The sequence below is a fragment of the Rhinolophus hipposideros genome (genome assembly GCF_964194185.1).
Source record: "Rhinolophus hipposideros genome assembly, chromosome: 1".
NCBI classification, from domain to species: Eukaryota; Metazoa; Chordata; class Mammalia; order Chiroptera; family Rhinolophidae; genus Rhinolophus; species Rhinolophus hipposideros.
The window spans coordinates 18,099,991-18,116,466 of record NC_138047.1 but is presented as its reverse complement, the minus strand read 5'-3'; the positions used below and the strand labels follow the sequence as shown (position 1 = coordinate 18,116,466).

The 16,476-nt window shown below is 36.4% G+C and overlaps 1 protein-coding gene across 12 annotated transcripts in view; it reads left to right on the top strand.

Annotated features, from left to right (window-relative positions):
* Positions 1 to 16,476, top strand: part of CACNB2 (calcium voltage-gated channel auxiliary subunit beta 2) — a 332,881-nt gene that overhangs the window by 206,221 nt on the left and 110,184 nt on the right. For 10 of the 12 annotated variants that reach the window (XM_081053388.1, XM_081053383.1, XM_081053392.1 and 7 more), the window contains one exon: positions 14,034 to 14,153. In XM_081053388.1, coding sequence (XP_080909514.1) covers positions 14,034 to 14,153 — 120 coding nt within the window. Of the gene's footprint in view, positions 1 to 13,078; positions 13,238 to 14,033; positions 14,154 to 16,476 lie in introns of those variants that run through there. The other 2 variants (XM_081053393.1, XM_081053389.1) reach the window with 1 other exon arrangement.

The window sequence follows — 16,476 nt, the reverse complement described above, 5'->3', positions numbered from 1 at the left end:
TGAAGAGCTCCAAAAAGAAAAGACTGATGCCTGACCTGGTCCTTCAGAGTTTGTGGTTGAATTGGTCTGGGATATGGCTCAGGCACAGAGATTTTTCTCTAGGTTATTTTAATGTGCAGTCATTTAAATATTCTTGAGATAACCTAAATAATACATGTGTGCATTCTTAAAATAATGTTTATACAACATTATTTTTCTTTTTTTTTTACCTGTAGAACATATCTTGGAGGTCGTTCCATGTTACCACATATAGCTAGATGTACACAAATCCCTGTCTTGTTAATGGTAATGTCTGAGTGTTATGTCATCATAGGGATGCAACTTAATTTAATTAACCAGTCCCCTTGTTGTTACTTAGAGTCATCTGTTAACACAAGTAATGTCATTATGAAAATTCTTATATATCCAATGTAAACACTAGTATTTTCTTTGTTTTTGCCCATTTTAGCATCCTAACTAAAGTTGGGCATTTTCTGTATGCTTAAAACCATTTCTCTTTCTGTGCATATCTCTTCCTTTTTTTTTTCCTTTGCCTCTTTTTCTGTGGGATTTGATCTTTTTCCTGTTCATGTCTAAGATGTATGAATATATGAAGGAAACCAACCCTTTATCATTAGTATTTTTTCCAGTTTTGTTACTGATCTTTTATTTATGATTCTCAATTTTATGTAGTAAAATGTATGGCTGTTAAGTTTTGAAATTTTAAAATATCAGTTGGTAGTCCATCCAGGAACTGTAAACTACTTGAGGACAGGGAATGTGTCCTATTTGTTCTTGAACTTTCAGTGCCTGGCTCATGGAAGGTACTTGTTGAAAAAAGGGTTGGATGGAAACTTAATGAAGATGCTGAGGAGCCATTCAAACTGATTGCATTTGTTCATCCAGAAGAAGTTAAGGAATTAATGGTGTTACCATAACTTAATTCCCTTTGCATCAATGTATACCTGAAGTACTGAGTGCAAGAGGCATCCCAGCTGAGTTATCTCAAAAGCCTTCCTCTTGCTCAATGAGGTCTAGCTCCTTAAACGCACTACAATTATTCTCCTCTTCAAGTTGGTCCTTCTGCCTTGGAACATTGGTACCTTACCTCTTTCTGTAACGTGTTGCCCATCAACTTCAAAACCCAGCTTCAATATCCTTTTCCTTTTGGAAGCCTCTTGGTAGTCTCCCTGCTACCTTCTCTCATAGCACCCTGTGTTTTTCCTTTGCCAAAATGGTCAGAAAGTAAATTTCGGTGTTATTACTTCTCTATTCTCTGTGACTCTCACTAGACTGTAAACCCAGTCATGTCTTCTTCCCAGATGAGCACTGGCATTGGGGATATAGAAGTGAGAAAAACTTCCTGACCTCAATGTAGACCTCACATTCTCATGTAGGTATATGTTGGAGAAGGGGAGAGAAGCATAATAATATTTAGTCATTTAAGTGAAGTGGAAGACCTAGTAGGTGTATATCTTTGGTTTGGAGTGTCCAAGTCTGGTGTCTCTTTTAACAGTAGAAACATGAGGTGTATATCATATGCATTCTCTACCAGGCTGTGAAAGAGTAGTCATGAGGCCATAGCGAAAGGGTCAACAGGCGTTTGCCAACAGCAAACACCAGGCCTTTTCTAATCTTTACCAAACTGTCAAGCCATTTTTGCCCTGCTTGGAAGTTCCATCGTCACTGAAGTTCAGTATACTTTTAAACTTAAAATAGCACATACATTTCCTCATGTCTTAGTCCATATGGGCTGCTATAACAAAATACCATAGACTGAGTGGCTTATAAACAAGAAAAAATATTTCTCACATTTCTAGAGGCCGGGATGTCCAAGATCAAGACCCTGAAAGATTTGGTGCTCTCTGATTCATAGGTGACAGTCTTTTCTCTGTGTCCTCAAATGGCGGAAGGAGATCTAGAAAGCAATCTGGGGTCTCTTTAATAACACTGATTCCATTCATGAGGGCTCCACCTTCATGACCTAATCACCTCCCAAAGGTCCCATTTCCAAATACCATCACATTGAGGTTTAGGATTCAAGATATAAATTTCAGGGGGACACAAACTTTCAGTCTATGGCACCATGTATTGAATATTTGCAATAAAAAAATCTTATCTGTGAGAGGAAATAGTATATGAATTGCTTTTTACCAACTATATATGTCCAGTGTTTTGTTAAACACTCTCAACAGTGTCTGGATGTTCTAACATTAATATTATTATTACAACCAATAGCAGTTTTCCAGCTAAACAATCCAAAATTTGTGGCCTATTTCTAAACATCGATTGGTACGAACCAGGTTGTCTTAAATCACCTCCTGAAGGTAGGTTAGCTGCTTAAAGGGATGCAGTAACTATTTTAGGTCAGTAGGGTACTTTGCGGAGCTTTATTACTAAGTGCTCCATGCCACTGGCACTTTTCCAGCCAAATCCCTCATCGTGTAGCCTATTTTTTATATTAAATCTCTCTGAACCAAAGTCAGATCTTTCTAGAAGGTTAGACTTTTAGAGCAGTATATTAATAATTTACTACCAAAGTACTGAGTCATTTGGCCTGCTTAAGTATCTAACCTAGTACCAAAAAATTATTTAAACAGTCATATCAGTGGATATTTAAAGTAATCATCCTGATACGTTTTCTACAGAGAAATGTAATACTTTAAAATGTTAACATTTCATGGATAAGTACTTTTATTTTAATTATTTCCTACCTGATATAATTTCTGCATCAGCATTTATTTTATTTTTTAGATGTGCATAAAGAGATTCAGAGCTTGCCTCCCTTCTTCGCATGCAAAAAAAGCAAGCAATCAAACAAACAAACAAAAACCAACCAACCAACCAAACAAGCAAATGAAAAAACCTATCAAGATTAGAGCAACCAATCAGAGAAAACATGTATCTGAAAATCCTCTTTTTGGCAAAATCAAAAATATTTTCAGGGTATTTTGTTAAACATCTCAGTTGCAATATGAAAGAGCTTTTTACTTCTATTTACGAAAATGATAACGTTACAGAAAAAAATTAAAATTAGCCTTGAAATTTAAAAAAAATGAGAAAGCAATCCAACCTTATCTCTTGTGTTATTTTTGTGTACTACTATTTTTACATACATGAGTATATGTATTTATAGAAATGATTCAGGTTTTGTATTTTTTTAACGAAATATGATCATAAATATTTGCCTGTAATGCTCTTTAGTATTTGTAACTATCAAGGTTGTGTAATAATTGACTAAGTGTATAAGCTGTAATTTGAGAATTTTAAGATAGCTAAATCATTAGTCTAGAGATGTATTAGTCTAGATACATATCTAGATACAAATGAAAAGAACATTCTTTTCCCAAAGAGTTGTATGAAAGTCAACAACTATCTGAAGCTATCAACAACATCTGAAAGCATCAGTTTTAATGTATCCTCACAACATTGGGAGTTGGTACTTTACAAAGAGTACCCTTTAGTGAGGGAAATGGTATTGTGTTTAGTGAGGCTGAACACATTTTCTAGATGCTTGTGACTAATTGATTTTTTTTTAATTTTATTCATAACCTTTGTCTATATCTATTGATCTCTTGCAGTTTTTCTTATCAAGTATGTGCAAAGAAAACTTTTGAGAGTCAAATCTTTAAGGACTGAAGTCATATCCCTTCTCACAGATGTGTGGTTCCCTGCAGAACACATATGATGACTATCCTTTAATATCTGTGGATTGACTATTCATTGACACTGTGGAGAATTCGCTCTGGAGAGTAGGAGCCAAGATTTATTGTTCAATTGTTCAGCCACTGGAGGAAAGTCTAGCAGCTAGACATGTCATCTTTTGAAGTGACTTTTATTTAGTCATAAAGAGCCCACTAAGAAGTTCCAGAGTTTTCTACTAGACCAGTTAGTCAGTTTCATTCCTTTTAAATATATTACCCAAAATTGCTTTAAAAAATATCTTTCTCCCGTGCTGGCTGGATTTTTTAAACATTCTGTCTTACTAGAAGTAAGAATAGTCACTCTTTCTGCTATGAATTCGAACTCTATCCCCATAGGAATGGGGTAGTGAATGAGAAGTAACAGTCAGTAATTAAACAGTCACACAATATGTCATATTTACAATGTATTTTCAATCGTGTGTAAGAAACTTTTCAAGAATATTCCTTCTAGTAGATTTGATTTAGCATGCTCATTTTACAGAGGGAGAAATTAGCCTGGAGAATATTTACATGACTTTTCTGTGGCTACACAATGAGTCATTAGCAGCTTTAGGATTGGAACTTTGAGTCCCTGGAATGAAAAAGTGGAATTAATAAGAAAAGAAGCTTCACAGAAAATAAGTATTAATCATATTTTCAAAATATGAAATCTCTCAAATGTCTTGGAAGATGGATGCTATATAAACGTGAAGTATAGTGATTATTGTTTGAGTGGCTTGTTTGTTATGGAACATGTTTATTTAATCAGCTCACCTACGTAGTTGACATTTACACTAAGTTAATGAATTTGGTATTTACTAAAGTTTATGATAAAACACCAAGTATATCTTCAGGCTAAAGTCTTTGTTTGTTTCTTTTATTCACTATAGAAAGTGTTGGCCACTCACTATGGGTCAGTCAGATAGCTGCCAGTGTTTTTTAATAAGGAAGAGACATAAGCATGTCTAGGAATGTTTAAGGACATTTAGAAATGTTTAGGAATGCTAAGGAGGACCCTGGATAGTGGAAGATCTTCAAGATAACAGGATGTAAACGAGACTAGGCACTCTCTCTGGTAATCCTTTTTCATTCATTCATTCATTCATTCATCCATTCAACAAGTGTTTACAGAGCATGTATTCTGTGCCAGGCACTGTTCTAGGCATTGGGATGAATGAGTGAATGAAATAGAAAACAATCTCTGCCCTCATGGATGTTACATCCTATTGGAGAGAGACAGACACTAAACAATAAACATAATAAGTAAATTATATTGCATATTAGAAGGCAAAAGCACTATTAAAAATAGTAGAACAGGATAAGTAAGATTAAGGGTACTAAGCAGGCAGTGGAGGTTAGCCTTTTAAATAGGATGGTCACAGAAGGCCTCATTGAGAGGTGATGTTTGAGCAAAGACTTGAAGGAAGTGATGGGTAGTAGTGTGGAAATCTGAGAGAGCATTCCTGGTGCCTGTGAGGTTGGAGCCGAAAGAAGGGGTTTGTGTGTGTGAAGGAGGGTGTAGGAGATGAGTGGAAGAGGAGGTACAAGTAAACAAGACTTACAAGGAGCTGCCAACAGGTATGAGAAAGACCAAGAATGAATGGTTTCTTGGAAACCAAGTTGAGAAAGTGAATAAAGGACAGGGAGTGCTATTAAATCGCCATGCTAAATGCTACTGGTAGGTTAGATAGGATGAACACTGACTGGATTTTGCCATATATTATCGACGACCTCAGGCAGTTTTGGTGGAGTGGTGGAAGACAGTAGGTTTAAGAGAGAACTGGAAGGGAAGAATTGGAGTGAGTAGAGGCAACTTCTTTTAGACATTTTTTTTTGCAAAGAGTAGAAAAGAAATAGGTTAGGAGCTGGCAGAGAAAATGGAATCAGTTAGAAAACCTTCCCTTGATAGAGAAAAGAACCTTCTCTAGGCAGAGAGAAATATAGCATGTGTATGCTGATTGGGATGATTCAGTAGAAAGACTAAAGGTAGTAAGGTGGTGGTGTCTACACAGTTTCTGGCAGTATCTATACACACCAGGAAATCCTCTACCAAAAATTTCCTACATACTATTTATTCACTCTTTTCCCTCATTGAATTTAATTTTTTAGCAACATTTTGAGAAAGTCTAACCTCCCAGGCACTATTTTTCTGCTTCTTGCCTACTCATTTCCATCCTCATAACTTAAAGTGTTTTTTAAATAAGAAATTATATTAGAATAAGAAATTCGTGTCATCTATCGCCATCTGTAAATATATTAAAGGCCTGAAAAACTCCCCTCTCCCCATACACAATACTGTACTGTAATTATGAAGGAAAAGTATTTATCCTCTTCTTGAAATCCAAACTCAAAATAGTATTGAAATTGGCCCTCTAATTTTAACTTTTTTCAAAATGGTTCTTTTTGATTGTCAAATTTTGCAAATATCGGACAGAGGCTCTTCTACAAAGTATAAACAGCCATCACACCCTCACTCTAAGAAATAATTTGGTGAACTTTTTAATACATTACTCTTTTTTGTCCTGTGAAACTTGATTTTCAAACAATTTTGATTACTAAACGTCATAAGAACAATGTCTAAATGTCTGTTCCTTGGCTGCTATAAAAAGATTTTACAAGATAAAACTGTAAAGTCTCACTTTATTTTCCATTTGTATATCAAGGCAGTGATACCTCATATAGTTCCTCACCGTGCTATTCGTCAAACAGCTCCTTGTAAAGGGACCCTGACAACGCCAAGCACTTAGGGAAAGGAGACAATTTAGCAGAAACATCAGTTATTATGCAGGTGGGAATCTGATGCTCAAAAGTAGATTTAACTTGAGAAACCTTAATTTTTACTAACTATAGAAATTGTCAGAATGTGGAATCCTTGCATCTCATTTCCAACGCTAGAGTAATTGCAGCAGAAGACAGAGGGACATACAGTCAGCCACTTTGTGACAAATGTGAAGCTGTGAGAATTCTTAGACATTTCTTTAAATCATGGGGGGGTCAATATAATTTCCCTATGGGCAAAATAATCTTGATCCCTCTATTTCATATTCTATGCCGTGATTCTCAAATCTGACAGGGGAGTTTTTAGAAAAATAAAGATTTCTGGACCTCGATCCCAAACAGAATTCAAAAGTTGAGAAGTACAGAAATGTCTATATATATATTTTTAAATTCCCATGTCATTTTTTGATAGAGCTGGTAAATTAGCAAGAAGAATTAATGGACTTTAGAGACAAATGAATTCTAACACCTAGCAATTAAATCTACCTCTTCCTAAAGACTTGCATTCATTTGAAGTAGCTACATGTTATCTCATTTGTTTCTCTTCTAAGCTTTCTCTTAATTATTTCTGCATCACTATTTTTTTATTTTTTTATTTTTTATTTTAATTAATTAATTTATTTATTAGTTTCAGGTGTACAAAACAAGGTAATACTTAGACGTTCATCATTTATATCCCTCATACTGTGAACCCCCCTCCCCCCATCCACTATCCCTCCGACCTCACACTGAACCATCACATTATATATATAAAATTATAGTTGGCATTCATTAATGTTTAGCTTCTGGTGTACAATGCCATGATCAGGTATCCACAGTATCCCTGAGGTGGTCTCCCAAATAGGACGCATGTCCATCGGATACCCAACAAAATCTTTACAACATTATAGAATACCTTCCCCAAATTAATTTTCAAAAAAACCCTGAGGCCATCTTGTCTGCATCACTATTTCCAACCTGGAAATTATTGTTTTTTAACATCATCATCCATTGATCACAAGAGGAAACATTGCTTTCTTTGCATGCATGGGCTCACTTAATTCTTACAGCAGCTCTGTAAGACAGACATCATTATACATTCACATTCCATAGAGGAGAACAAAGCTACCTAATTCTTTAAAAACTAAGCCAGGATTCAAAATACAATCTAACTCCAAAATAAATGCTCTTAAAACATGTTTAATATGACCCCTTCTAACTAGTATCTGATTTAAAGGTTTGCCCCTTATTTATGTACCCCTAAGGGAAATGTATTTAATGCATTACTCTTAACGATTTGTTAGTCACACCTCTGAGCTGTAGACCTACCATTTGTACCTTTTAATAACTTCAGCTTCAATGCTGAAAACGAGCAACTGTTCCTATTGAACTGAAAGGTTACTCAGAAGACGCTTGAATTCCAGCCAGTTTCAGGCAAGATTAGCTGCCAGAGAGGCTGCTGAAGGCCTGTTTGCCAAGTTATGTTCATTTTCAGGAAAGAGAGAAAAATTTAAATAGCTGGTTTCTTGACTTCCATTGTTTTTCTATTCTACGTATCTACTTTCCCTTGTAGATAAGTAGTGAAAAGAATGCTTTACACTTTGAGCTACTTTAAAGTGAGGGAAATTTCAGGGTAGCAGCCAACTCCTTGAATCCTTTCCATAAAACAGCATTACATTGATAAATTAGAAATGATGTGTGTTTCATTGGACCCTCCTTGTGCCTTTTGGGAAGATAAAATGTGAGAATTTGAAGAATCATTGTGCCTTTTGGGATGGTAATGTGTGTGTGTGTGTGTGTGTGTGTGTGTGTGTGTGTGAGAGAGAGAGAGAGCCAATTTAGCAAAGACATAGCTATGAACTTGGAAGTCATCATGATATTTATGACCATTAGAAATGGCTGTACCTGTGCCTGGCAGACAGAAAGAGATGTTTTTGATTAATAGAAGCATCAGTTACACGTAGGGATATGTTGCATATTGTAGCTTTTATTTTTATGAACTCATGTATGCATGGAACTTGAATTCAGATTGCTAAAAGTTAACTCCTACCTCTAACGATGATTAGCTTTGTAACCTCAATCAGGTAACTTAACTTCTCTATGCCTAAGTTTTTGCATCAGTAAAAATGAAGATAATTACAGATTAAGTTATGCAATGCTTGTGAATTAGCACTGTGCTTAGCACAGTGTAAGCATTCATTAAAAATTAGCGATGCTTATCGTACAGATACATCGTCTAATCTTAATAAATGGATTGCCTTCATTGTTAACATAATACAGAACAATCTCAAAAATGATCGGACTTTACCTTTAAGAGATAGTGCTGCAGTCAGAAGGAAATGAGAGAACTCTGTTGAAATCTCAGAAGACATGATTGTTCCAATATAGTAGAATTTACTGACAACTTAAATGCCACTTCTAATTAAGAAAATCAAATATGTGTAGGGAGCTTTGCTGTGAGGTGGTGTCATATGAACAAAAAGGATTCCCAGAATCTGTACTTTAGGCGTGCTTGCATGTCTGTCTACCTGTAAAGTGAGAAAAGTAGCAGAGGGGAGAGATCTTGAATAAATACTCCTGAAAAAGTGGCATGCTAGCTACCCTGTCCTCTTCTTAGTTCCTCAGACTGCTAGGCATTCCTTGTCCTCAGGGCCTTAGCATATGCCGTTCCCTCTGCCTAGGTGTCTCTTCTCTCAATACATCCCAGGGCTAATTGTTTTCTTTATCCTTTGAGTTTCAGCTTAAATATCATTTCAGAGTATCATTTCATTGTCCTAAGTCCTAACTAAACTAGCACTTCCTACCATTGCTCTTTTATCTCAGCCTGCTTTATTTTTTCTCATCATTCTTTTATCTCAGTCTCTAATTATTTTTCAATAGCTTTTTCTTAAAAAAAATAAAAAATGTTCTTCACCAGAATGTCAAGCTCCGTGATAGGAAGAAAGCTTTCATCCTTTTTCACAATCATTCCCAGCATTTAACTTCCAGTTGTAGCACTTACAGTTCTAAATATATGTTTTTGCTTTGGAGGGTTTATTTTTTGGTAAAATTTAATGTCTTCATCAGTACATACTATAATCACATTCAGTTTATAAATTTTCCTATGCTCTTGAGAAAATCGAAGCTAACATTTTAGCTTTTACATAATCATAAAAGGGATGAACTTACATAGATCGATTATCTTTACGGCTGTTCGTATTTTGACATAAAGCCAAATGGTAGCCCAATCATGTTTGATTTTTCATTGCTGGATGGATTTGAATAGGAATTACGTGACATTTGCAAACTAAAGTATACGATAGTAATGAAAATTATTCCATCTCAATAGCCTATGCCATGTTTGCATTTTTAGAGTCAGGAACACACATTATCAGCAAACAATTTATGGTTTTGTTTTTGAAGAAATCAACAATGCAAGCAGGGGGTGTGGTAGCAATTCATTTTCTTAGATCCAGGTCTTTTCACAGAAAAAAAAGTTAATTCTTCTAAACTGTGAAAAGACATGACAATATGAGAAGTGAAAGAGCTATCATCCCAAGCCAACACAAGAAGATAATGTAAGAGACAGATCCTTTCTCCTTGGTCCTTCGCCTCAGAACTCTATCCCATTTTGCTTTATTTTAAAAATGTGGGCATGATTAGTATGGCAGTGGGTTGTATGTCTATACCCTGGCAGGTCAGGAGGAAACGATTGAAGTCCAATTTGCCATCGGCTTAACATAGTCCTATCCATGAGGAGGTCATTTGAAGTCTTGAGGATTTGGGATGGGGCATTGCTTTATCTAGAATTTGGTAGCCTTAGGATACTAGGAGAAATTGTTTTTGCCCAAGCGTATTGCTTTATGCTTCATATGGAAGTTTCTTACAGAAATAGATGACCACTTTGGGATCAAAGATGCCACTTCTGAATAAGGTTATGACTCTCATCCTTTAGGCTTTAAAAGAGAAAAAAACAAGAAAGCTTAAGATAACTGATCCCGGAAATACTATAAATGACTGTGAAATGGTAGAGTACAACATCAAAAAAGCAAACTTTCTAAATATAAAAGGAAAAAAAATGTGCTAAAGGAAAAAGGTGATGCTTTTGTTCAAATACTTACCATATAAGTGGAAGATGATAGAAATTGAAGAGTAGATAAAAAGCTGCGTAAATCCACACTCCCAGAAGGAAGGAGCTTAATTATAATGCATGTGTTGAGAGTGTGACTTTCAAAACTGCAAGAACACTGGAGGCTAAAACATGCTACTGTTTGATAGTAGCTATCTTTGGTGGGAGGATATAAGGTGACCTTGTTTGTGTCTCTCTCTTTCTACAATAGTACATTTAACTTATCCGATGAAACATATTTTGCAAGTATGTACAGTTACAGATACAAGGTGTAAAAGTAATATGGCTCCTTCTATAAGCTACACTAAGCATCAGTTCATAGTCATATCTCATATTGTAAAAATAGTTGAAGGTTAATATTTTGTTGCAGTTATTCAAAAGATCGTTGCCAAAAGTCAGTGTAGAGGTTTTTTTCTTGTTGTTTTTTAACTGCTTAATTATTTAAGCCTGGAAACAGGTCTCAAAATGACTGCAATTAAAAACTACATCTGATTATTAGCAAAATAATTTTTAAAACTTATTTTGTTTAAAAGGGAACAAATCACATACAGTTGTCATTTGTGTGTGTGTGTGTGTGTGTGTGTTAATACTCTTCCTCTCCTTATGGGGATCTTAGTGACAGGAACTTTGTATTGTCACCGAGGTATGACCTGAACCTTTGGCTGGGTGATTGGGTCTAAAATGCCAGCACTGTGACAGTGGGGTCTGAGGCCTTTTATGGGGTAAATTGTGCTTCCTGGTAATTTTCTACTGTGCTAGTCCTGCCATGGGAAACCCTCTGGGAAGATGAGGAATGCCCGCTGTTGTGTGTCCGTGTAGAAAGGCTCATATACCCCTTGAGAACTTTGCTTGAACCAAACATTGCAATGCATTTTGTATCCCCCATGCATTTTGCTTTCACTTCAGCACAGTATAAGTAATCTTTTTATTAATTTATGTAATAATACCGTAATTACGGGGGAAGCCGGTTAGTTCAGTTGGTTAGAGCATGGTTCACTTAACAGCAAGGTTGCCGGTTCGATCCCCACCACTGTGAGCTGCACCCTCCACAACCAGATTGAAACAACTACTCGACTTGGAGCTGATGGGTCCTGGAAAAACACACTTAAAATAAATAAAAGTTAAAAAAAAAAAAGTACGGTAATTACAGCGTATTCCATGTATTACTTTTCTTCTGAAACCCCTAGTCTACTGTATATTCTGACGTTTATGTCATGAAGACTGGTCTAAGCCCAGAGTTGAAAGGATGAAAGAAAAAAGGAAGGGAGAGAGGAAGGAAGAGAGGAAAAGTAAGGGAGTAATTCTTCGGAATGTCTTTCATTCATTTGTATAAAACTTCACAAAAGAATTCCCCCACCATATTCAAACAAAAATGTTGCTTGGAATGTGTGATAGAATTTTGTGTACTTTAAGAAACCTAGAAGTGCGTATTTCTTCATAAATAAACTTTAAAAATTTAATTCCATTAATACAGGACATTAATAACTTAAGTTATCTTTCCTTCTCAAGCCTCAATCACCTTATTTATAAGAAGAGTTTGGACTAAATTGTTCTATGAATCTTAACTTGAGCTAATAAACCAACCAGACTTTGAAATGTCTTCATAATTATTGTTATAACAATTCACACACTGTTATTTATTCCGGTGACTTTATTTTTAATGGTATTTTCTCAGTTGGAGCAGCAGTTCCAAGTCATTTTGAGTTTGGTTAAATGCATCCATAGGAGCCGTGATTATTTTCATGTCCTAATTAAATGGGAAATTTTCTCTCTTGCATTTTGTTTGAGAAGTCACAAGCAATCAAGAGTATTATGATAGTATGATTGATGAGCATTATTTGATTTTTTGCTGTCCAATAATATACATCACATTTATCATCTAAGGATTGTCTTATGGCATAAGATATACTTTCTGTAAGCAGCGTAATGGAAAGGGATCATTAAACGAAAAGGTTACATGCTGTGCCTTTGAGAGAATGCTTTATCTGAAACATAAACATGATAAACAGACCATGTGCCTGTTACTATAGAACCCAAACCCTTTCCAGCTGTTTACACTTCCGATGCAAATGGCAGTTTGACAGAGACTAACAGTGTGTGTGATGTGAGCATCTGCGTAAAAAGGCTACCTATGGAGCATGCCCAGTGCGGGTGAGTGCGTCCTCCGCCCTCCCCTTCCAGATCTCTAAAGATAAGGCTTGAACTTTGCACTTGCAAATGTCACTGCATACGTTTTGCTCTGTTTTTTTTTTTTTTTTTTTTTTTTTAAGGTTCTCTTACAACTAATTTCCTTTAGCAATCCAAGAACAGGGTGGAGAATATTTAGGGTAGGAAGATTCCTAAATTTAGAACGAGTTGGTGCCTGTCTTCGAATGCACTTGAAGTGTTCTTTATTTTTAAAATAACATAAAGCATTTGAGTGTTTGTTCCCCACGCCCCACTATGGGAAAATAAGCATCCCCTTGGATTGGAGTCCTCCGTGGTAAGGAGTGAAAGCCCCAGAGGCAGAAAAGGAGCGAGAAGAGGGGATTGCCCCGAGTATGGATGGGAAAGGAGCAGGGGTGGTTCTCCAGGGCTCAGCGCGCACTGACGATCTGTGCCCCGGGCTGCAGCTGCGGATGAGAAAGGCGCTGTCTGGCTAATGAAGGCCACCTGGATCAGGCTTCTGAAAAGAGCCAAGGGAGGAAGGCTGAAGAATTCGGATATCTGTGTAAGCTCCAGGGTTTCCGTGTGGGGAGACGTTATTTTATCTTCGCTTTTGCTGTTGTTGCAGGGAGTGCTGGCACCGGCTCCTTTATTTAGTAATATGATCCTGATTGCAAGAGAGGGAGCCAGGGAGAGTCCTGTAATTTTCTGAGCTCCTTTTCCTATGTCGTGATTTATTGCCATAAGAGATACTCCGGGCAGGGGTTTTCTGTAGACAGGTTTTGTTAATATCTAGTTAAAGGTATTGCAAAATGTGTTGCTTGAAGATTGAGTGTAGCTGGCTGCTGTTGTTGTCTTGCAGTTTTGTCGGAGAGGGTATCAGGTGAATAAAAAGGTACAAAAAGATGCTTCGGATGAAAGCGGGAGTCAGCTCATGTTAGTGACATTTTGGAGGGTGCAAGCCTATAACTCATTTGACTTTCTTATATGGTTTTTGTTGGTGGTATCTTTCTAGTTGTAAATACTTCTATCCTTGAAACCCATCGATGCCCTTCAGCCCTGCACTGCACCACAGAACTGGTTTTCATTCTGAAGGAACTTGTTCTGGCTTCCAGAAAGGACAGTACATGGAATCTAAGGCTTGGGAAGGAATGGTAACTTGGTAGGCACAGCTATCCTAGTGAATAATCTGCAAACCAGAGCATGATTTTTCTAGATGGTTTGCCACGAAATGGATTATTTTGTCTTCTTTTCAGGAACTTAGAGCAAAATCTAGGAAGCTAACTGTGGTGTCAGTGAAACCTTTCCAATGCAAACGTCATAGATGGAATCTATTTTAAAATGTAGATTTTCTTCTCCAGGGTTCGGCAGACTCCTACACCAGCCGTCCATCCGATTCAGATGTCTCTTTGGAGGAAGATCGGGAGGCAGTGCGCAGAGAAGCAGAGCGACAGGCACAGGCCCAGTTGGAAAAAGCAAAGGTAAAATCATTTTTTTCCCTTCCAAGTTCTTCCTTTGCCAGTTGTGCTGGATCCATGATGGGACACCTGTAGAAGTTTTTCCCAAAGCGTATGGGCTCTGACAGTATTTCATTGTCTGGTTTAAAAGAGGTATAAGAAATGAGTGTATTTTCTTCCCTTCGTAGAAAAAGAAAATGTGATATATAAGAGTGGTCTTGCCTTTTATGTTGTTTTATAACCCAGGGAACTTGTTTCCATGGGTGGATGGTTTATTTACACACACAAAAGGATCTCTGAATATACAAAGAGGAAAAGCTGCACCTAATATCAAAATGATTTTACTTCATTTTTTTCCAGCAAACCATTTCTCTGCGTAGAGAAACAAACTTTTTTTTAATGTTTATTTGAACAATCTTTCCCCCAAGTATTACTCCATAAGTGTTTTATAATAGTATTTTCTTATATTAAAAGAAATGGATTGTATTACCCTGTTCAAAGATAAAGCAACAGAGATTGTAGTGATTGAAAACGTTCTTTTCCTTGGGGTATTTCTTCTCCATCTCATAATAATCAAATACATATATGTAAAAGGGGGGCCTAAAAATCAGACACAAAATATATGAGTCCAGAATTTAGCTGAGGCTGTGTTTCATTTCATTAATTGTCATGATTTGAATTCTTTTTCCAATGCAGTCATTTGAATAGAAGCTATTTCTAAAGCATAGATTGTCGGTCAAGTTTAAGGTACCTTGGTATATGTGATACTTAGTAACATATTTTGACATGGTTGTTGGTTTTTCTTTCAAAAAAATTACTGCTTTGAAAGAAGAGTGAGTACTAGGTTGATCTTGTGAACAAAATTGAGGATAACATTAGAATACTTCTGCTGGCTGCTGCATCTCTGAGATGAGTCAAATCTGTGTGTTGCCATGGGAATCATGGCTTGGAGATGCTGGTTTGAAAGCATGGACAGCCCTTATGTAATATTCATGACCTCTAGCACAGCTGCCATTGTAGTTTACAGAGGAACTGCCAGGAGGCCATGACTTTCAAAAGCAGTGTTCCTGTACATGAAAACAATGTTCTTACCTCAGCTGGCAGGGAAGTCATCTCCAGGTGTAGACACAGTCTTGACTGCAAGACAACCCATAAATAGCAGGAGCAAGGAGCTAATAAAATAAAGTGTGGCCTGGTTGCCATTCAGTTCATCTGCTCTACTGAAGTTAATCATTTAAAACCTTATGATGTGACAACATGGATGAAACCGGAGGACATTAGGCTAAGTGAAATAAGCCAATCACAGGACAAACACTGTATGATCCCCCTCACATGAGATATACAAAGTAGTCAAACTGACAGGAGGAGAGAGTAGAGTGACGGTTGGCAGGGGCTGGGAGAGGAAGAAATGGGAGTTGCTTTTCAATAGACAAAGTTTCAGTTACACAAGTTGAATAAGTTCTAGAGATCTGTTGTACAACATCCTGCCTCTAGTTAGCAATACTGTACTCTACACTTAAAATTCTGATAAAAGAGTAGATCTTCTGTTAAATGTTGTTAATACAATAAAAAAAAATTATGAAGTTGAAATTCAGCGGTGAAGAAAATTACATAGTGATTGTATGACTAGTGAAGTTAATAGCCACAAGTTTGGAGTATGGCTAATACATCTTTCAACTTAGAAGCTGAATTCTACATGCTACATTTTACACCCAGGTGCGAAGAAAAGTCAAGAGAGAAAAATAACAGTTTGTGTTCGAAGAATAAGAGTATTTTATTTGTGCTAATTTAATCATGTGATTTTCATATACCAAAGTTAAACAGTTTCTCGGATTCATACCACATCATCATATGACCCAATGTCTTGTAGATTTGGCTTTCAAAGTCTCTGGTTGTTTGAGTGGCATATTTGTTTGTCCAGGACTGCTGTAAATCCTGAGTTAAGTGACACAGCTGCATAGAACTTATAAATATCTTTCAATCCAGCTTATATCAAAATATTGATAGTAAATGAAACCAAGGTTTATGTTACTTGTCATACAGACTATGTATGTAAGGTTTATGTTACTTGTCATACCGACTAAAAAGTGTATAGTTATAAATATGTAGAAGATGAAAGAAAATGAAAATTTAAAACAGGCAAAAGTAATTGAAGGGCTGTTTTCTATGTTTAATGAACACAGTTTGTTTACATCCATTTTTATTCCTTAAAATTAGGTCAATGTCTTAAATCTTTGATGTATTCAAATGGGTTATACTAGGGTAAGTGAGAATGTGAATATGTTCTGAAAGAAGATAGAAGGACTAGGATTTAATTTTATTTTGTATTGAAATCATGCTTTGGTAG